Raw genomic sequence first — 22,394 nt, 5'->3', positions numbered from 1 at the left:
GTCTGACTTTTCATCAGGACCCCATTGGGCTCTCTACAGACCTTGGTGTGCTTATTGCAGGGCCAAGCCGACTGGACATCCTAGGCAACCCAGCCCCCGGACTGGGGAAGACACTTTAACAGGTACCTGGCCAGTGCCCTAGTCAGTTGCCTCTTCTGCCTACCCCTAATTCTGCCCCCTAGAAAGTTAAATAACATGTCTTTGACATGTTTTTCAAAACAAATAAAATTGTTACTTTATTTGTTGACATACAATAAAGGTTTGTCAGCTTGGGTTCAAACTCTTTGGAGTTACTGATTGAGAACAGTACTTTGTGCACAGATGCTTTATTGTGCAGAAACAGCAAAGGGCCTTTGTCAGACTGTTACCACATATTCTTTGCTTCTACTGCAGGGGCACTAGCCCTAACTTTGAAATACACCCCAGACCAAACTTTCAGTTAGCATTACATACAGTGGGGTAACTAGATATTACTGGGCACCACAGCAAATTAATTTTAGGGCCCCCAACATATCCAGAGGTTGTCCTTTTTTACAAATATATTTTGAAATTGCTCATTAATTAGGGTCTCATGGGGCCCCCTGTGCCTTCTTCTGTAGTTAAACCCCTGATTACATATTCAGACAAGTTTATTTTTTCCTGGTATCCACCAAATTCAAATCAGACTGGTCAGTTAGATGGCGAAGTGATTGCCCCAGAGTTCTGTGTATACTCCTCCATTAATCCTTCCCACAAACAATATACAGTAGTTGCTGTTGTGGTTTAACACAGCCAACCTTCTCCTGAGATCAAGAACTTAACCTGGTCTATCAGGCTGCAAGAATCCTTAAACTAGACTTTTAAGCATTCTGACCCTGATTATCACGGATACCAGAACACATACCCATGCATTCACATTTGCATAGGTAATCATTCATATACAGTTTTTGGGTAACCCCTTGGCAAATGACATGTTAAGATAATTTTGCAAGTGCAAAGTAGTAAACTACTTCAAACCCTTCAAAATCCTGTAATATGTGCCCATCCATCATTTGCAGGGATTTCCAGTGTGACACTATTAAGCACCTTGTTACACAGTGTATTTCTTTAGACCATAGGTAAGTACTGGGGTTTAATGGTACAGGTATGGGATCTGTTTTCCAAAATGCCCCTGTGTCCATTCATATTTTAAATGTTCTAAAAATCTTACTTCTAATAATCTTCAGAGAAGTGTCACATTCCATTTGACCGTAATTGGAACTTTGGCATCAAAACCCTATTTGCACTTGGAGCACATTTCAAGACCTCCCAAATCACATGCACTTGCTGCCATTCCATCTATCCCCCAGGCCCCACTGCTACAAACAGAAAGGGAGCAGTGGCGAACTACAGTGTCATGACATTAACAAAAGATTTACAAGCAATTGTGTTGATTTCAGTGTAGCTGTAGATCTTGAATATAGGGTGGAAAATGGGAACTGTCAGTCCACATCAGATTCACTGGCACTCACAACTCCCCTGCCAAGCAGCCATAGCTGATACAATCCCATACTGTGGGTCTACAACTTTGCTGGAAACTGCTCCCCCAACTGAATCTGAGGCACGTGCCTACCCTATCTACCAGTAGTTCTGGCCCTGATCCAGATTGACTGAATATCTTTTTCAGCATCTATGCTTAATGCCAGTTTTGCTTCTCCTTTCATATTCAGTCTTTCTATAAGGATGACAGCCTGTCTGGATTTATTTCATGCTTGGGAAGAATGTTTTTAATCTGGTAGTGAGGATTTTAGTGAATATTTTGACATCTGAATTTAACAGTATCATTGGCCTACAGATTGTACATAAGGGATACTCTAAGCCTTTTCAGGAATAATTGTAATATATTAATGTAATGTTTCTCTTTGACTCAGATTACCATAAGATAACATAAATGAGCTCTATTACAACGACAGGGAGAAAAAGTACAAGAGCAAGGGATGGAAGAACTAGCACATCTTCCCTCGATCTGGCTGTGGTCTGCACCTTGCCCTAGATTTAAAAAAATGCAATTCTTCTTAAATAAGGGTGGGTACGCTGCATTTTTCAAGAAGAAATGCATTGCATTACCCTTTCACCTATATTTGGGAGAATACATGCTGTATTATATTAACGTCTAATTTAAAAACAAAAGTCTAACAAATATTTTTTCAAACTGTGACACAAGATTTCCCTTTGTCTGTATTATATTGGGGCTGTTTTGCAACATCTTAGCCTTTAAACTTTTCTCCAGATGTACATAATTCCTATAAAGCAATGTACATTGATGCAATGACATTGATAGCGTTGGGGTAAGACCAGGCTGCCTGTATAAATATCTTCTAAGGAAGCGGACAGATACTTCCATGAGTATTTGTCAGTGGGGGTTATGGGGATCAAGAAACATCACGTGAAAAATTAAAACATTGAAGTGAATAATTTTTATTCATCTGCTGAGGTCAGAAGTAATTGTTGTGTCTGTCCTGTGAAAGCAGAATCCATTGGTTTTGGTATGCTGCTAAATTGTCCTCTTGGGTGTTGGGTAGGGTTTTGTTTTGTTCATGTCAGGGTCACTCTTATGCCACAGGAAAGTTGAAATTCAGGTAAATGGATCAGTGCCAAAAATGGTTTGATTTGGTTTCCATTCTAGATGTATTGTCTGCAATTTTTAGTGGTGATAAGTATGTATCCTCATTTGTGAACTACTGCTACCACAAGTGAGGTGGCAGAATGAATCCAGTTTTATGATGACGTTTATTTAAAGTTTGAAATATATTCCTTTCAGTGAAGAATTCAAACTAAACTTTTTCTGTGGTGTAACGAAAACGAGATCCTTTAAATTCTTGCTATAAAAAGTAAGATGATTGCTCTGGCCAAGGGTAGCTGGTCTATATATTTAGTTCTGATTGCACCCCTGGATCTAACAGAATTAATCTAATGAGCGTTAGGTCAAACAAGTGTATTTAACTTTTATTCTACTGCCTTCAAAATGATGATGCCCATTATGGGAAAAGTGTAGATGCCATTCAAAATTGCCTGAAGCATTACGTTCTCATTTGCAGCTACAGAACTTCCATCTGATGTTCATGTATGTGCACTCTGATGTGCTCAGGCATATTTGAGCATGTGTTTGTGTAGTGGTTGGCATGTGGTTACATTTTCACTAGTGTTAATAACTGAAGGAAAGGACAGTTTTACTAGCTTTTAGCACTACTAGCTTTTTCACTAGTGTTAATAACTGAAGGAAAGGACAGTTTTTACTAGCTTTTAGCATACAGGTGGCTGTTGTTAATTTTCCCTGTAAGCCAGGTGTTTGTGCACATAGATTTGAGACCCCCAATGCAAACAACAAATTGTGGAGTGCATGCCAATGTTTGATGTGGACACAATTCATAATGTGCACATATCCACCCTCCACCCTATGTACACAGTGATTGTGCCCCCTATGAAGTAGCTAAAATGAACATTTTTTGCATATTTTACTTATAAGAACTTTGGTTACTGTGAAAGTATTGAAAAAATTAAAGTCTTTTAAAGTAACGAAAATATCACATATTGTTGCCTCCACTGGTAAAACTGATCTGTTTCTGCTTCAGAAAAACGACTATAATTTATATATACAAGCTGCTGAGTAGCAATGGTGAACATTTAAAAATGTCTATATGGCACAGGTTAAATAGTGGATAACAGATAACATTATGTTCTACAGAGCTTATCTGCTGTGTAACCTGAGCATTTGAATCTTTGAATGGCTGCCCCCATTGCTACACAGCAGCTTATTTATATAAACAATAGTCGTGTTTCTGAAGCAAACACACCAGTTTTAACAGTGCAGGGCAACATGCATTTATATTACTTTAAAACACTTTCATTTTATGATGTTACTGTTCCTTTAAGGGCTGCTGTCAGCATACTACAAACCAGTTCAAGTCAGGGGTTTCCCTTTTTAGCTGGTGATCAGTAGATCTGAAGACACTGTCAATAAACAGCTATCCTATTTCATGCTTTTAATTCAGATATTTATTAAGTTAAGTAAGTAGTTGTTTAAATATACATTTTCTCATAAATTAATATATAAGTAATATTTTCCATGGAACAGACTGCTAACAATGTTTAATGGATGTAGATCATAATGCATACCTCCCAACTGTCCTGTTTTTAGAGGGACAGTCCTTCTTTTGACAGCTCAACCCGCTGTCCCTCATTTGTACTGAAAAGTCCTGTTTTTCTCTGCACTGAACAACCAGAAAAATAAACAATGTTCCTAACTTAAATGGCTTTTGGCAGAGAGCCCAGAACAGCCACAGCAGCAGATAAGATACTTTTGTAACAATTTCAAGCTAAGCAAATAAGTAATTGTAACAATATAAGATAACAGGTCCATTGGGAAATGTTAAACTCACAGTTTAAAGGGCAATTCACCTTCATTAGCAAAACTGTAATAACTGAAAAAAATATGTTCAAACTTTCATAACCTGCCAAATTTTGTAAAAGGAACATGGTAATTAGGCCACAAAAATGGGCGTGGTCAAGATCATTTGCCGCACTACCCATGCCAACTTTTTTGTCCCTCTTTTTATTTCCAAAATGTTGGAAGGTATGATAGTGAGACAACATCACTAAAAGTAGCCCTCATATTAGTAAAGTAAGGGCACACCTGGTTTAAGTTATAAAAGGAATGAGAGGTGAGGGGTATTTAACTTAGATACTATCATTATATTACAGCCAGCTTGAAGTTCCGTATGCCTGCTGACTTGCAAATACACTATTAGGATATGTTCTCTTTTTTAATCAGGTATTTTTGCAACCATTCTTCACATTAAGGGGGCTATTTATTAAAACTTGAATTTTCCCCATTATTTTAATAATACTAAATTCGGCCAAACTCCCATTCACAATCTATCGGAATTTACTAACTATTCAGACAGAAAACTGTCCATGTGGGAAAATTCGAATTGTGTGACTTTTTCTAATTGTTGCCTGAAAAACATGAATTATTCCGATTGTCGAGCTAAAAACTCAAATTTAGCTGATTATCGAATGAAAACCAGCGTCAAACTTGTGACAGTCATGAAGGTAAAAATCATGTTCCAATTGTTAAAGGGACCATCTGCCATTGACTTTTTAAAAGGACTTTGGCAGGTTTTAGCTGTAATATTTTCGGATTCAAATTTTTAGCATGCTTTGGAGTATAATAAATTCAAAAAAAGTTTTTTTCCCTCTAAAAATGTAGATTTTTCTCTACCAGAAACAGTTGAAGCTATATAAATAGGCTCTAAATCTCATAGTACCTGATCTAATTCCTTAGTAGGAGTATGTAGTATAGCTGGCAGCATGAGCAATCTTCCAAAATGTTATCATAAAGCAGATTCACAAAGTGCCATGTTGATTTACCGTAATAGTGTGCACCAATACTGCTTCTGGTGTCAAGGAGCCTTATCCATTTATGATATTAACAAGAGCTAACAGGGCTGCACACAAAGATTTGTAACACAGTGACATACTGCTCCCTTGCTGATAGCAAGATCCACTCTAACAGTGTTAATTCTAATGCCATGTCAAAGAAGAAGGTAAGCATGGGCCAATAGCTTGTACTATGCATTCACAGCCATCAACCCTGTCACAATAAATCTGAGTGAACACTTGGGCATATAACACACATGAAACTTGCGTAATTTAATTTGATATCTGTATTGTCTTTTTATATTACCACGCCACCTAAATAATGCAAATGCAAAGTTCATTTGCAAAAACAGAGAGAACAGATAGATAATATTAGTAACAAACCATGCTAGTTATTGGTGTAATGCAAAGTCTGACGTGTATATGATCTCTGCATTGGTACCACTTTTTTGCCATAAATCAGATTTGCATCTGATGTGCCTAAAAAATATCATTGTTTTTGCACAGGCTAGAAAAAAATCTGATCGTCAATGTCAGCATCTATGAGCATCAAGTGTTGATGGTTAAGAAAGTTGTGCGTAGCACAGGTATACTGTTTAGAAATAGCTAGTTACAGCCTAGCAATATGCAGGGAAGAGCCTTATGTCCCCATATTATCTGAGATTATATTTGATTTATTGATAAATTGTATATTCTGCTGACCTGCTTAGTTGTGTAATATCATTTACAGTGAATTTCTGTGGGTATTTATGGCACCTGATGCATGGAAAACCCATAGGTAGCAGCAGCACCTTAAACATATTAAAAATGTAAATGTAAAATATTTATAATTCTGTTGATTCTCAGTCACGACACGGTGAAAAAAAGGGATGCGGTTTATACAGACAGAAACATAGCACCTCATGGTGGGACATATCCAGTAGCCGTATCTATTCACTATTTGCTTTTATAGGCCTTTTAGAATTTTTTGAATAGAAATTTAGAATTTTGATAAATGTTTCGATCAGCTTTCTCCTTTCTCTCTTCTAAGTTATACATGTTGATTGATATAGCTTATTTTATATAACATTTGTTAAGTTAGTATGCATGCCCACACATCACTAATGCAGGTTCTAGTTTGGTACAGTTTGTTTAGCCTATTAAAAATGATCAATGATCAATGATCAATAGTGATATACAAATCACTTATCATATAGAAGTTGTAGGTATTAGGGCAAAAATTCCCATTTTGGAGCCCACAATTGTAGCAGAATCGTATGTTCTGAGAACTGTACCTAAACCACAGCTGAAGTATGCAGGCTAGAGAGTCCTAACATCCAACATTGTCTCCCCTTAAAGGGATACTGTCATGGGAAAAAAAAAATTCAAAATGAATCAGTTAATAGCGCTACTCCAGCAGAATTCTGCACTGCAATCCATTTCTCAAAAGAACAAATAGATTATTTTTTTAAAAAAAAATTTAAAATTTAAAAAAGATTTTTTGAAATCTGACATGGGGCAAGACATATTGTCAATTTCCCAGCTGCCCCAAGTCATGTGACGTTGAAATTACATTAGACTAAATGCAGGGAGAAAGGTTATTCCTGGGGCTGTTTAGAGTCTTTTTGGGTAATTTTAAAATGAAAGACTTACTTATCCCTTTATAAAGTGTGTGTAAGGTGTCACATAGATAAATCTAGTTCAGAACAGATGATCGGCACGGCACATGGGACCATACTATCAGTGGTTGGTACACAGTTTATTTTTTTCCCCTGCTGATTGACCTTTTGAATTGCACCCAGAGTCTACAGTATATGCAGCAGTTCAACAATAAATTTGTGATATGGGGATGATATTGACTAATTGGTGATGATTGGGGCACGATTGATACCCCTTGTTGGACAAATGCTTCGTCAACATTCTGTGCCCAAAATATTACAGTGTTAAATGCAAGGAGGCCCTGGGCTCATATTATTGGCTTTTGGTGTTTATACAAAATTGTATATAGGACATCTCTAGAGGGAACCCAACTCAACAGAAGTGTGACATAAAACGTAATTTCATTAATTATTTTTCCTTTTTGATCTAATAATTAATATATGGTTCAACGCATATTTGGTAGTTATAAGTGCTGCTGTAGCTTGCGGTTGTTGTCTAATCATGGATAAGTTAACCATTAAAAAGAGGTTTTTTTATAGAATGTGTGATAAATGATGGTGTTAATTTTGTTATCTAGTTTTCACTAACAGTGAAACAGCCAGTGATTTAGTGTACATCATGTGATATGTGTATATTAATCAGAGACAGTTGATACTCAGAATAAGAGTGATACTAAGGGTTGATGAGTGTATTTCATTTTCAGTGTAATTTTTGCTGTTTCTGGATCTCACAAGTGTGTCATAATCAGAGCTGGAGTGTGTTTGATATGATTTAATTTGTTTACACGGCATAATGTACTTTTGATTGTACAAGTCAGTGATCGATTAAGCTTCATATCAGCGTGTTCATGTGTGAACAGCTATATAATGTTGATTGCTTAATGTTTATTAATCTATTTTTCAGATTCGGTGCAGTTCAATGTACTACTTGGTGTGTTGTGGCAGTATGTTACTTATCAGTAGCATTATAATTTGTGCTCCCAGATTTTATAATAAAAAAAGGAGATGTCATGGGAAAGGGAAGCATTTTTATAGCAAATCATATATTAATTTTGTGAGTTTGTTGTTTGGTGTGTATGTAATTGGTGTCGAGGTTACTTCTAATATCATCATATTTTCCAGTAAGGACTACTTTATTTATTATAATACAAACGTTTAAGTGAGTAATGTGACGAAAATTACATCACTAGTCACTGTTTATAACCGATGACATCACTAGTCACCGTTTATAAGGATATCATTTACATGGCTTTTGTGTATTATATAATCTATAGTTTGGTAGTTTCTCTTTTGCCATTGACTACAATATCCTGCCTGGATTTACTAATCTGGACAGGCAGTTTTCACCTGAACTACTCTTCCAAAATCCATGCTGTCCAGGTGAAAACTGGACAGGTGGCAACCCTACTTGGTGATGTCATCTGTGATAATTGGTGCTTAGTGATGTAGTTCCTGTCATATGGTTCACTGTGGCTTGTGTTTTTTTTAATACCTAATGTACCCCCTGTTGTAAAATATAAGAATATTAGAAGTCACATAGGAGTTCCATGACCTATAAATGATTATGGAACTCCTCGGTTACTAATAATATTGTTATATTTTACAATATTAACAATAGTATTAACACAAATATAAATAGAGTACTGATACTGAAAGAACTTTTGATGTTCCATTTAGTCAGGTTATGGGCTTTTTAGCAGACAGCCCCAGTTAGTTATGGACTGGGCCTTCTAGGGCCTGCGAGAGAATCTGCTATCTATGGAGCATTCGAAAAAGGATTATACTGATAAATATTATAGGTGTTATATAGGCCTTTGGTGAAAATAGGAAAAGGTTGGTGCCAACTGTATGGGACTATTAAAGTCTGGGTCCACCAAGAGATCCTATGGACTATATCCTAAAGCCAATCCACCTCTGGCCATAATAAAATTGGGTTAGGGGATTAAGGACACCTATTTGTTGGGACTAGGAGACTGCTAGGGCCTACTAATAAAGTGTAAACCTAGCGGCCCTGGATTGTATGAGATCAAAATAATAAATATTTCTCAAGGACTAGCATGCATCTTTCTTGCTGATATATTCACAGATCATGGCACTGTATTAATGCAAATTAGTTTGATTGGGACACAAAAATGACTTGATATGGTTGTGCATGTTCTGTGATGCAACATTTACTGATGTACATCCTTGTTTAAAATAAAAGCAACTTTATAGCATGTATGGCATAACTAAGGGATACTCACTGTAAGATGCTAGATACAATTGGTCCCAGTGACTAGAAATGTAATATGCTTAACACCAAACCTGCTTTATACTGTATGACTGTAAGTGATCACTGCTGTTGTGTGCTATATGTGCTTTACTGTCTGTGACAGTTTAACCAAAGTACATGTGATTTTAGATTGTGTTTGATGTTAGCAATTATGTTGTGTGTTTGATTCCTTGTGATAAAAATCAGATGCACATATGTGATATAATTGTATAATTGTGGTGCTCTTGATTTTATATTGTGTGTGGTTAGTAATGTAGATTATATATCATTATTTTGTGTGATATATTCAGTAATGTTACCTGCTTGATTTAACTGTTTGCATTATGGACTGGTATAGCCTGTGATTGTGTGTGATACAGAGTGCTTGATTTTAAGCTGTATAATAAGAATTTCTCTTATTCTTTTTTACTTTGTTCCCTAAGCAATTACTCTCCTGGGTTTCTTTTTATTTGCCTATATATCTTATTATTTCTGTTAACTCAACCTCCATCACTCTTTCCTTATAATCTCTTTTTATTTCTTATATACACCCTATTGGCTGCTTCCCAAGTTTTCTATGTTTCATTTATTTGTCCCACCCCCCTAAATTTTCCAGTATGTATTTATTATTCCCACTCCTTTTTCCTCTGTCCCAAAGTCCTTTTATTTTTCACATCCCTTTTGGTTTCTTACATATGTTGTTTCCTTCCAATATATTATTTTACACCCCAACTACTTTGTTACGGATTTAACTTGCTGTTCTTCTAGCTTTCTCTTTCTGTATATATAACATACTGTCCCTTTGTCTTTAGGTAGTTTAATAAGATGTTCTTTTGCCTATCACTTTCTTCCTCCTTAGTGGGGAACTATTGCAAAAAATTAAATTTAATATCGGCTTCATCAAACTAAAATAAGAAACTTTCTAAATATAATCAATTAAAAATTCTGTACAGTTTCTTAAATAATCAAGTTTATCTTCATTATTCCTCTCTCAGCATCTGTTTCTCCTCATTCTTTTGTCTAGAAGATGTATTAGAGCTCACTCTATTAAAATCACCAGAAATCCTGTCTCTCTACATGCAGAATTTGTGCAAAAGGCAGTTATTTTGTTAGGTTTTGTTTTTTACTGGAATCTGTTATTTGAGTGAGCTCTAATACATCTGGGAGCCCCCCCTAAAAGATATATTGGATTATTCATCCGACAACCAACTGCTGCATGAAGACAGAATGAAGAGAAACAGATGCTGAGAGAAGAGTAGTGAATAAACTTGATTATTTCAGAAACAATGCAGAATTTTTAATTTCTTACTTCAGTATGAGGAATATATTACATTTTCATTTTCATGATAGTTCCCCTTTAAATCAGTATACTTCCAACTCTGTATTTTTACTACCCGTTTTTCATTCTCATTTTTCTTTCTTTTTTCTGCCAAACTTTCTTTACCCTTTTTCTTTCTCTTCTATAGGTTTTTCTCTGTTTTCTCTTTCTCTCTGTGTCTTGGAAGGAGTTAAGAGGTTTTCCTGAGCTTCTATCTGTGATAGGACAGGGTACGCGCACAGTTGCTTAGCAACAGAGAGGTTCCTTGCACAGCTCAACTCTCTCTCTCTCTCCAAATCTCTGCTTTTTTCGTTCTTTATTTTTTTCTCCCTCTATCCATGCTGTCCATCCCTCCTCTTTCCTTCCATTTTCTCTCAGTTTTCGCCTTTCTATCTTTTGAACCCTTTTATATTCCCATTGGATATTCTTAATTTATTGTATGCCTCCTTTTTCTTATTCTACCTATATACGTTTTTTTCCCTGTTCTTTTTTTTTTGGTAACTGGAGGATCCTTCATGTTTTTTTCTAACATCCTCTGCATCCTTGCCTCCACCCATTTATATATCTCTAATTCTCCTTGTCCGTGAAGTAGTTAAGTGGTCCCCCCGTGCGTGTCCCTGTGATAAGAGGGGGCGTGCGCACAGTTGCCAGGTTACCACGCTCACAGTGACATCCCTGTGAATACGGAAGGATGGAACGCGCGCTGGTGCTGGGAGATGGGTAATGTGGAGGCCTCTTCCCCTGCAAGCCTTACTCTGCACACCCTGTACTTCACACTCTGTTACATCTTATAGCTTGCACTTACTATGCTAGAACTCTTCCACTACTCTGTCATTCTGCATTCTACACTGGCCTTACCCTGCAGACCATTCACATATTGTAAGCCCTTCAGAATGTACAGTACTGTACATTCTGAACCTTGCACCCTACATTATATGAATTGATCACATTCTACATACTGTACACTTTTTCTTCCTTCAACCCTCACATTCCCTGCCTGCATAACACCCCTACATTTAGACTTACCACACAAATCCTCACAACTTTTTCCTGGGTTAAACCCTTAACAGCTTGGGGCCAACTCAAGGTTTTGAGCATGAAGCCTGACGGAAACTGAAAGTTTTGAGGTGAGAGGGAAGAGAACATAACCCTGTCTGCAAGCCAATGTGTGTGAACAACTGAATATGTATGCATGTGTATCTTTATATATCTAACTGTATTTGCCTTTGCATATGTATATAGATACATTTGTCATCCAGTGCATCTCCTTTTTTAAAAAAACATATCCATTGTAAAAGTGAAGCCTAGGACTGATATATTGCATTGCACAGGGATATGGCTATACCTATGTATGTATGTTCCTGTAAATATGTCATTTATAGGCTGTGCCAGGGCCTTTGATTTGTCATGTAAGATTTGGTATATACAAATATACACATTTTAGTATATATATGTGTTTATACACTAGAGAGAGAGAGAGAGAGAGAGAGAGAGAGAGAGAGAGAGAGAGAGAGAGAGAGAGAGAGAGAGAGATGGATGTATGTTCAGGCACAAATATATGAATTTGTAAATGTTAATAGGCATATAAAACCTTTCTTAAGTATATTCCTTACAAAACTCCACTGACTTAGAGCAATGACTGTAGCATCTGTATGGTAATTAAAACAGCCCCCTAGCTATTAAAAGATCCTTGTTTTACGACAAATGTATTTGAAGAGATGGCTGTTTACTGAAAACATCTGTTTGCCTAGGCATTTGTGTCAAATAAATATATATTTCATATATGTATGACTATGTCAATAGCTATATGTTCTCTGTGGAATGAAGCGTGAAGCTATCTGTTCATAAGTTTGTGCGTTATGAGCTGGAAGCTGCACAGCTGGATGCTTATACACCTATGGAATTCTAAAACATGTTAACTATGTAAATGTGCATTGGGTTTTCAGTACAGTTAGGGTGATTGTGTGCCTGCTGCGTATATGCACCTAGGTTTGGCATTTTCTGCATGTATCCTTCTATGACCCTGTCAGTATATGCTCTGCACAGTGTAGCTACATTTGAGAATTGTTAGGCTAGGTTTCTCATGGCGTATAGCTATGTGTAGATGCTATACCTGTGCGTGTGCTGTGAGCTGCACGGCTGTGTGTGGGTGGATTATATACTTGTATAGAATGATTTCACTGCTGTGAGCCGTCGCATTTCAATGTGTCTGTGTGGGCGTCTGTACAGAGCTCTGTGTGTGTTATATACAGCTCTGTGTGTGTTATATACTGCTCTGTACATTGGCATTTTATTTAGTGTTATTCTGTTCATGTACAACACAATATTTGCTTATGTGTGAGTTCAGGTTTACATTTTGTGTGATCTGGGCTATACAAACTTGGGTGTATAACACTAGACTCTGTATACTGACAGACACATGCCAAATGCAGTATTTGTGTATCTCAGCTTATGTATGTCAGTATGCATTATTGTGTAAGAGACTACTTGTGCATAGCGAATACCTTAATGCACACAAACCTAGTTAATCAGTTGAGAAGAACCATATGCTTAATGCCTGACCTACATGAATTGCAGTGAAGTGTTGTGTAAATGCACATGGCTTTCATACAGTGTTTTTACATGTAGGCAACATACTGGGCGATATTACAATGTAAGGATACAGTTACAAGACTGAACATTTTATTGTGTATAATGTAAGAGTATGATGCAGTGTTACATTGAAATCCCTTCTATACAAACCTAGAATGAATGATGTGGACTAGGATGGGGTACAGGAGCAAGAGCTGAGGCAAAATCCTGTAGCTAAAAATGACCAAAACGGCACAGATGAAAAGTCATCCAAAATCGTGGTTTATCATTTCAGGTTAGCATGGTAAACTGGCCTACACTTTCAGGGATTTGGGGCAGTCAGCAAATATTACTTTTTCCTGCAGTTCTCTGTATTGCCCTAGGTGGCGTACCAATAAAATGCAGCCAGAATTAAGCATTTCTTTTTTTAGCTGAAAGTATTCCGTATTTCATCTGTGGATTCTGCATATTAAGATTGTGTGTTTATAGTAGGTCAATGTGCAGGGGATAAATATGCCTTGCCTTGGAATTTATAATAAATATTCCCACAAGCCTCTGTCATTGACTAGGAGCTGTATTTCAGCATTGGGAGGTCTGCAATTTGGACATCCTGAGTAATGGCATATTTTTGTGTGTGCAGCTTCATTCATGTTAATGCTTGATTTTATACCGGAAAACTAGTATTAACTAGTAAATCTCCAGTGGCGGAACTACCGGGGGAGCAGGGGGTGCGAGCGGGCCACCCCCGGCACCCCCTCAGGGCCCCCCCCAGCAGCCCATGTGCCACTGAAAATGCGGCTATACGGAGGGGGGTGGCGCCCAGCTGCGCGTCACGCACCAGGGCCCGCCCCCCTCTAGTGACGCTACTGTAAAATCTCGCATTCTTGCTGAACAGCAACACCTTCTGGGTCATTTACGACCAAAAATGCAGTACAGAAAATGCAATTTTGGGCAACATTTCCTTTTTTTCCAATAATGCGGCATTTTTACCCACCATTACAGCATCATTATGGATGAATGGCTTTACAGTTAGGTCCATAAATCTTTGGACAGAGACTTTTTTCTAATTTTGGTTCTGTACATTACCACAATGAATTTTAAATCTCTGTGCTTATTGTGCAGTTCCGCTGAAATATGTGTTTTGTTCGGTCTCTTGAGATGCTTTATTTGCTTAAAGTGCTGCTATTCTGGCTGAACTCAAAGTACATTGACACTTTTTTAATGAGAACAAAATTGTTAATAGGCAACGCCCCATTATGTTCTGACTTATTGTGGGAAATGGACTGAGTAGTACAGATATAGATTGTGCTTTTATATTATAAATACTATATTAAAAATGTACAGTATCTACCACAACTGCACCCGATTTATCAAAACAGACACAATTGCATTCGCGTTTTTATGAAAATCATTTGTAAGTTGCATCTAGTATTTCCAGAGTTTTTGCTTCTAAAACACATTTTCAAAATAGCATTTGTATCCATTTTGCTGGGATCAACTCTGAGTTGCCTATTATTGCTTTGGGAATCTTGGAGCTATTGCCAGGTCCATTGTTGTGGCACCAAGGTTCTCCAATGTCAGTAGGCATACCTTTGCACCATTCATGAGTAGAGTCAAGATGGATGCAATTTGCACCCCTATGTGAGTGCAGCAGAGTGTTTGTACTATACTGAATTGCACCAACATCTGCTATAAATTGTATTTTAATTGACCCCTCTACTCCCGTCACTTTTATGCTGAGTGTTTAATGGGGGGGGGTGTCGTTTGATGATGCCAACTTCAGCTACAAAGGGAGACCCATTGGTCAGTAGCTTAAATTTATGAATGCACCAAATCCAGGATTGGGTTAGGGATTTGGCCTTTTTTCAGCAGGATTTGGATTCAACTTGGCCAAACCAATACAAATCCTTAAAGGGGTGGTTCACTTTTAAGTTATCTTTTAGAAAAGCCAATTCTAAGCAACATTTCAGTTAATCTGCATTATTTATTTTTTTTATAGTTTTTTTTATTACTGTATATGCCTTCTTCTTCTGACTCTTTCCAACTTTCAGACAGAGGGCACTGTCTGTAAAGCTGCACATTTTATGTTACTGCTACTTTTGATTACTCAACTTTCTTTTCAGGTCCTCTCTTATTGATATTCCAGTCTCTCATTTAAATATATGCATGGTTGCTAGGGTCATTTGGACCCCAGCAACCAGATGTCTGAAATTGCAAACTGGAGAGCTGCTGAATACAAAAGCTAAATAACCAAAATCCACAAATAATAATAAATAAGTGCACAGTTATCTTGCTATAGCATGCTAAAAGTTAATTCAAAGGTTAAAATCATGTGACTTTTCATCACACAAACTAGGAAGTGTGATGAAAAGCGCAGCAATTAACTCATTCTTTCTTTGGATCTGCCATACATGTGTTCTGTATGGTAAATACCATTAATGACCTGCTTCTGAAGCCAATGGCACATGAGGTGTTTGTCTACCATTGCCATCTAGTGGAAAACAGCAGCAGTCGGCAGCACTCAAAACCCGCCTGTCCACCTGTGACTGCTTGTAAAGTTATTTATGAAAAAGTACTGATGCACATGTAATGGTGATAGAGGGACCTTCATGCACAAAATGCTCAAGCTTGCATTGAGGGCTACCTGGAACCACTCTGTATGTGTGTGCTAGTTCACATCCCATTTAATAACACTACTAGCAGTAACTGGCAGATGTGGTCAAAAATCTATTTGTGTCATAGGAATAAGGCTAATGTCATTCAGGTGTTATAACCACTACTGCAATCGGCAGCTACATTTTGGGCATTTTTATTTTTTCAGGGCTACTGGCCCTTTATATTGCCCTATCGGTTCTTTTGCATGTTATGTAATTTAGGCTTTTCTATTCACTTTGTGTTTTGCTCTCTCTTTATCCCATATCACAGATTATCACCTTGCACGTTCCCGGAGGAAAAGCGTCCCAGGGGGGAAACAGCCCAGTATGGACGCCCCTCCCACCGCACCCTTTCGACCGTCGGTAAGAAACATAAAGTTGACTTAACTAAACTCATATTTTGTAACCAGATTATAATTCTTCCAGTACTAATTGCTAATAAAAAAAAGTAGGTTACCTATTAACATTATAAATCAGCTGTAGCAAATTGGTAGTTATCTTTTACTTGTCATGGAGATAGGGTTGCCACCTTTTGTAGTGCTCAACTCTGGGTGGGGGGAGGCGGGGGCTGATAATGTATAGGTGCTGGGGGGAGTGATGTGTCGGGGGCAGGGTGGTGATGTCGGGCAGAGCTATGACATCGTGATTTACTGATCACTGCATCACTGGTTTTCCTAATTTGTAAAACTGGGCAGGCAGTTTTACCCAAACAGCCTTTGCACTTTCGAAAGCTGTGCACTTACTTTGGAAGCAATAATACAATATAGTAAAAGTAATGTAGTGTTGGCTGCTGCCATTTAAGAACAAAGCTCTAATAGGGTTGCAGGGATCATATTATTATAACAGATACAGTAACGTAACTAGAGGTGGGCGGGCCCTGGTGCGTGACGCACAGCTGGGCCCGCCCCCCTCCGTACGCAATGCCATGAGGGGGTGCGGACCCTGGCCCGCTCACACCCCCTGCTCCCCCGGTAGTTCCGCCACTGAACAGATACTATTCAAATACAATGGTTTTTTACAATGTTTTTGAACTAACATGGAATTAAACAAGGGTAAAATGCCCTTCATTGTGCTTTTTACACATATAGGATGAAAACCTTTATTATTCAAAATAAGACTGTAAAATGTTACATAAACAAATGCAGGGCTCACAGACTTTCAGTTCCGTCCACGGTTGATTTTCTTTACTAATTTGGATCCCACCATATATTCTATACATTTACCTATAAATATTTAACTACTATTTTCTGATGTTACTTTTAAAATTCCGAGTCCCAAATTCTGGTTCTGTTTCTTTCCATCTTTTGCTCTCAAACATGGTTTTCCCTTCTGACTATTAAATTTCTTGACATCTCTTTTAATTTTAAGCTGTTTATTTTAAGGTCTTTCTTGATATGCATAGTTATTTAGAGAATGAATCATCTTAGTTACCCTTCTCTGGATGGTTTCTATGTTATTAATAGCTTTCTTTAGACATGGCCTTTGATGTGGCAATAACCTTGTTATTTGTACGAATATATTTATATGTAACCTAGTATTTTATTTCATTTCTACACTACTGTATCACACTGCTTGTCTTTTTCCAAATTCAGTTCACTCTGTATTGTGAGGATGTCTCTTTTCTATGTATGCATTAATTTGCATTTTGTTTTGTTAAGTTTGAGTCTCCAACTCCTTGTCCATTTCTCCCATTTCCATAAATCAATTTGCACTTGGCTGTGTCAGCTCTTCTGCAGATCCTCGTGTCATCTGCAGAAAGATGCACCTTTTGGATACAAGTGATGAATATAAAAACAGAATATAACCAAGCATCAATCCTAGAGCAATACCACTAAATGCCTATCTTTCCTCTGTGACTACACCAGTAACCACAGATTTCTTCTACTCATAATGTGAAAATTGTATATGCTCAAACATCTCATTCTGTAACCAAGAGAAGTAGACTAGTGATGCATGAAACCTTCAGGACCTGAGTGTTTACCTGTGGGTCAGGGATAAAAATGGGCTATAACATTGGGTGTGGGTCAGGTAGCGAAGGGGCGATTTGGGTAGACGTGGCTCTGAAAATGTTTGACCCTCGTATCACTAAAGTAATCTTTTTATGCTAAAGGGCCTACTGTATAAAGATCAAAGCTGGAGAAGCCCTGCTCATGCTAACACATGCCTCCAATACAAAGGGACAGTGCTATATCCATAATCTTTTAAACAACCAGTATTAGTGTTCTACACTTCACACAGAAAAGGAATTCTAGATACAATAATCAATAAATGTAATTTTGAGCAGTACTGTGTAAGAAACTAAACTGAGCATTGACTTAAATTCTACTTGAAGACCAACCAGAGGATATCATAAATGCTTGAAAAAATATGATTGTGCACAGAAAACCCATAGCAGCAAAAATGGGTAACTAAATGCTAATTATTACTCTTGCACAGTTAAAGTTAAAGCATTCTCTACTATAGTGATCCCCAACCGGTAGCTTGCGAGCAACATGTTGCTCACCAACCCCTTGGATGTTGCTCCCAGTGGCCTTAAAGCAGGTGCTTAATTTTGAATTTCAGGTTTGGAGGCAAGTTTTAATTTCTTAAAAAAACAGATGTACTGCCAAGTAGTGTCCTGTAGGCTCAGTCCACATAGGGGCTATCAAATAGCCAATCACAGACACTAACAGGAACTTTTTCATGTGTGTGTGTTACTCACCAACTATTTTTACATTTGAATGAGGCTCACTGGTAAAAAAAGGCTGGGGACCCTGCTCTACTATATGTCCCTCAAAAACAATTGGCTAATTGTACAGGGTCAGTGTAGTTTTTAATGGGCATGTCAAAAAGTGAGTTTTAACTTAAATTTGTGCAAGAGTAATAATTAGCAAGGATTGACTGAACCCCACAATAATGCACATTCCCAAACCTATAGAAACCTAGAGTGCAGTCCTGGATAAGGGAGTATTTCCATAGAATGGAGCATTATGCTTTAAAGCTCATGAACATCTGATGTCATGAACTTAGATTTAGTCTAGCTCAGTTAGGATCAAGAACAATATATTGTCATATTATTATTCAAAACACAAGAATGAACTGATTGTTGGAATTTCCCCCAAACAATTATTTTTCAAAATGAAAGAAAATGTGATTTTAGTATTATACAATATACATTAGTACTAACAAAATGTTTCAGTGGTTTTAAGGTTATTTGTAAATGTAATTGCTAATGAAAGCAGATGTTCTTATTCTCTGCACCTCTGGTTCTGACTCCTGAAGCAATGTAGCAGAAGCCAACTGATCTGGAGGAGAACTGACATCTGCAATACTGTTCTAAGAATCAGAGCCAGAGAACAGAAAGTGCTGCTTTCAACAGGAGTTCAATTTACAAAAATATTTTAAAAACACAGAACATTTGTAATGAAAGCATATTTAAATTTTTTTAGAATTGCATTTTTTTCAAGAGGTTTTTCAGTGCAAGTTGCATTTAAATAGAAGACTTTTGAAAATTAAATTGCTGTTTATGGATAAAATTGTTTCAGAATATAGATTCCATAACTTTAGAACATATTCAACAAAAAATCAATCTTCCCTTGACTGATATATAATTCATGTCTTTGTTTTTCCCTCCACACATTTTTTTATGAGTGTAATCTATTTGTTTTCATGCATTGCTCTTTATATATGTCTGACTCTCTTCTTATTGGTTCACTTCTATCTATCATTGAATATATAGCAGGGATTCCTGAGCCGTCGTTTGAAGAGCTCTATAAAGAGGACAAAGAGTCAGCCCAAATTAGACAGGACCAGCAGCTTTCGGCAAATCTTGCCCAGGTTTCGAAGCGCTGATCATGATAGGTAAGACCTATCACTTGAACTAAATAATTTTTTGTCTTTTTGTGTGATGTTAACTAGAATGTCCAGACTGTTAACTGTGCCTCAAATAGGGATGCACTGAGAATTCAGTATTTGAAAACATCAAAAATTTATTTATTTGGTACATTCTTACAGTATCCATCACATTATAGTGTCCTATAGCAATGAGCCTGATTTTTATTGCATGGTGTGTGACCAATGCATTCATCTGTCATTTACTGCATGATATGCTTTCTAAACATCTCCTGTACTGTACTGACTTATCCCCCCACACACACCACAAGCATTGTGTTAGGCTTCACAAAGGTGAATAGCACTTTGCATGGTATAATGTTTCTATATATATACTGTATATATATATATATATATATATATATATATATATATATATATATATATATATATATATATATATCATATAATGATGATGTGACCATTCTTCAAGTTATTTGAATTGATTGCATTATAAATATTTCTGCATCAGCACAAATTACTTACCATTTAACATTAATGAAAAAGTTGTAGCCTTTTTTTGAACCACATATTCTTAGTTTTTGTTCAGTCTTTACAATATTAGGGACCTGTTACCCAGAATACTCAGGACCTGGGGTTTTCAGGATAACTGATCTTTTTGTAATCTGAATCTTCACACCTTAAGTCTACTAGAAAATAATGTAAACATTAAATAAACCATGAGGCTGGTTTTAATGATATCTTAGTTTGGATCAAGTACAATGTACTGTTTTTATTATTACAGAGAAAAAGGAAATCATTTTAAAAAATGTGGATTATTTAGATAAAATGGAGTCTACAGTATCTTTAATTTCCATTCACATTTCTATATGTTTAACTTAAATATTTATGTCTCAATCTGGCCAAGTAGATTTTGCATCAAAGCTTTAAAATCCCCTGTTAGTTTTGTCATTCCACTTGTGACTCTTTAACTTGATGATGTTTCTTTCAGTCCCTCACACTCATTTAACCTTGTCTACCTCCTATGCTGACCCACACATCTTTGCAGGCATTGTTAAGCCCTCAAGACATAAGATATTCATGCTTTTATTCTTCATCCTCAATCCTGAAAGATCTTCTTATGTTCTATATATTGTTCTCATCAGTCTGCCTAACTTTCCACTGTGAAGTCTACATTTAGCACTTACTTTTCCATGTACTGTACGTTGTGATTTTCATCGTTTATGCTTTATTGTAGACCTTACATGTCTAGGTTGACTCTTGACCCCCCTTACACTTTGTAAATTAAATTAAATTTTAAATCTCAATGCTCTCAGTTTCAATTTGAGTCAATACTCTCTCATCCTGTTCATGTAATCCTCATCTATCAATGAGATCTCTCACATATTAGCATCCCACAGTTATTGCCCACATTTTGCATGCATGTCTTCTCTACTATATAAAAAGGCGGCCATACACGGGCTGATAAAAGCTGACGATAGAGAAAGCTTATTGGCCAGTGTATAAGGCCTCCTGATCAGTCCAATATTGCCCACTCAAGGTGGGCATACCGGTGCAAGATCTGCCCATTTGGCAACCTCTCCTACCCATGTATGGCCACCTTAATCCTTATTTTCATACAGTCTTCGTACCTACCCATTCTGTCTCCTGTCTGTCTAAATACATTTAGCAGTTGAATTCCTTTCAGTATTTGCCCTTATCTGTCCCTCTCAGGGCACGTCTCATGCAGGCCTTTAAGGAGTCACACTCTCACGAGTCCTTGCTTAGTCCTAGCAGTGCTGCAGAGGCTTTGGATCTGAATTTGGATGAGGATTCTGTGGTGAAGCCTGTACACAGCAGCATTTTGGGACAGGAGTTCTGCTTTGAGGTATGGTGACACTGAATTATTACAGGATGTCCTCTGTAAGGCTAAATCTAGACTCTATAGAGGGTCAGAATGAGTCACCATTTTCCAATTACTTTGTAGTACTATGATAAAGCTAAAATAATGGGCAAGCTTAGAAATGTTGTAAAAGAGTCTCTTTGTAACATGCACTGGGTATAATTCTCTCCGTCTGGGTAGAAATGATCTTTTGGGGTACTCAATCTCATTCTTGCTACCATATCAATCAATCTATTTTTCTAGGTGACCACATCATCAGGTACCAAATGTTTTGCCTGTCGTTCTGCCGCTGAAAGAGACAAATGGATTGAGAATCTTCAAAGAGCTGTAAAGCCTAATAAGGTACAGGAAATACTTTTGGTTATGAATGAACCTCTGAGCTATGTGCTGCTTTACAAAGCATTCCATGCAAAGATTGGTTATGCTGATTATACTAAAAAAAATGGCTTCTTCCCTTGTATTCTTGTTGTGCTGCGTTTCTTTCTGCTCAAAGTCAACTGCTGCATTAGTTACAGTGCACAGAGTTGTGTCAGTTTGAGTAGTGCAACATAGTTTTGTTTATTTGTTGTGTTGTGCTTTAAAAAGCTCAGTTACCGCTCAGAAATATGTTCCACTCTACATCTAGATCTCTTGTGTTTCAGTGACCTATTTTAAAACGATTGTAAGCTTGCTATACCATGTAAAGAGTTTCTATAAACTTAGAATTAGAATAATGTAGCATTATTTGCAATTATGTTCTATTTGTGTAGAAATATAGTCATACTCCTATTTTATGCACCCCGTTTTATGTATTGTTGATTTTTTTTTACAGGCCTTCATGTATTACTTGCATTTCCCAGATTTTAAGTATGTT

The 22,394-nt window shown here is 37.1% G+C and overlaps 1 protein-coding gene across 9 annotated transcripts in view; it reads left to right on the top strand.

The window, feature by feature from the left end:
- Positions 1-22,394, top strand: part of syngap1.S (synaptic Ras GTPase activating protein 1 S homeolog) — a 138,575-nt gene that overhangs the window by 69,719 nt on the left and 46,462 nt on the right. For 7 of the 9 annotated variants that reach the window (XM_041575204.1, XM_041575205.1, XM_041575202.1 and 4 more), the window contains 4 exons: positions 16,100-16,191; positions 19,547-19,668; positions 21,373-21,526; positions 21,785-21,883. In XM_041575204.1, coding sequence (XP_041431138.1) covers positions 16,100-16,191; positions 19,547-19,668; positions 21,373-21,526; positions 21,785-21,883 — 467 coding nt within the window. Of the gene's footprint in view, positions 1-11,225; positions 11,324-11,518; positions 11,731-16,099; positions 16,192-19,546; positions 19,669-21,372; positions 21,527-21,784; positions 21,884-22,394 lie in introns of those variants that run through there. The other 2 variants (XM_041575210.1, XM_041575211.1) reach the window with 2 other exon arrangements.

This window comes from Xenopus laevis, chromosome 8S (assembly GCF_017654675.1).
Source record: "Xenopus laevis strain J_2021 chromosome 8S, Xenopus_laevis_v10.1, whole genome shotgun sequence".
Classification (NCBI taxonomy): domain Eukaryota; kingdom Metazoa; phylum Chordata; class Amphibia; order Anura; family Pipidae; genus Xenopus; species Xenopus laevis.
The sequence above is the reverse complement of the archived record's forward strand: the minus strand, read 5'-3'. Positions and strand labels throughout refer to the sequence as shown.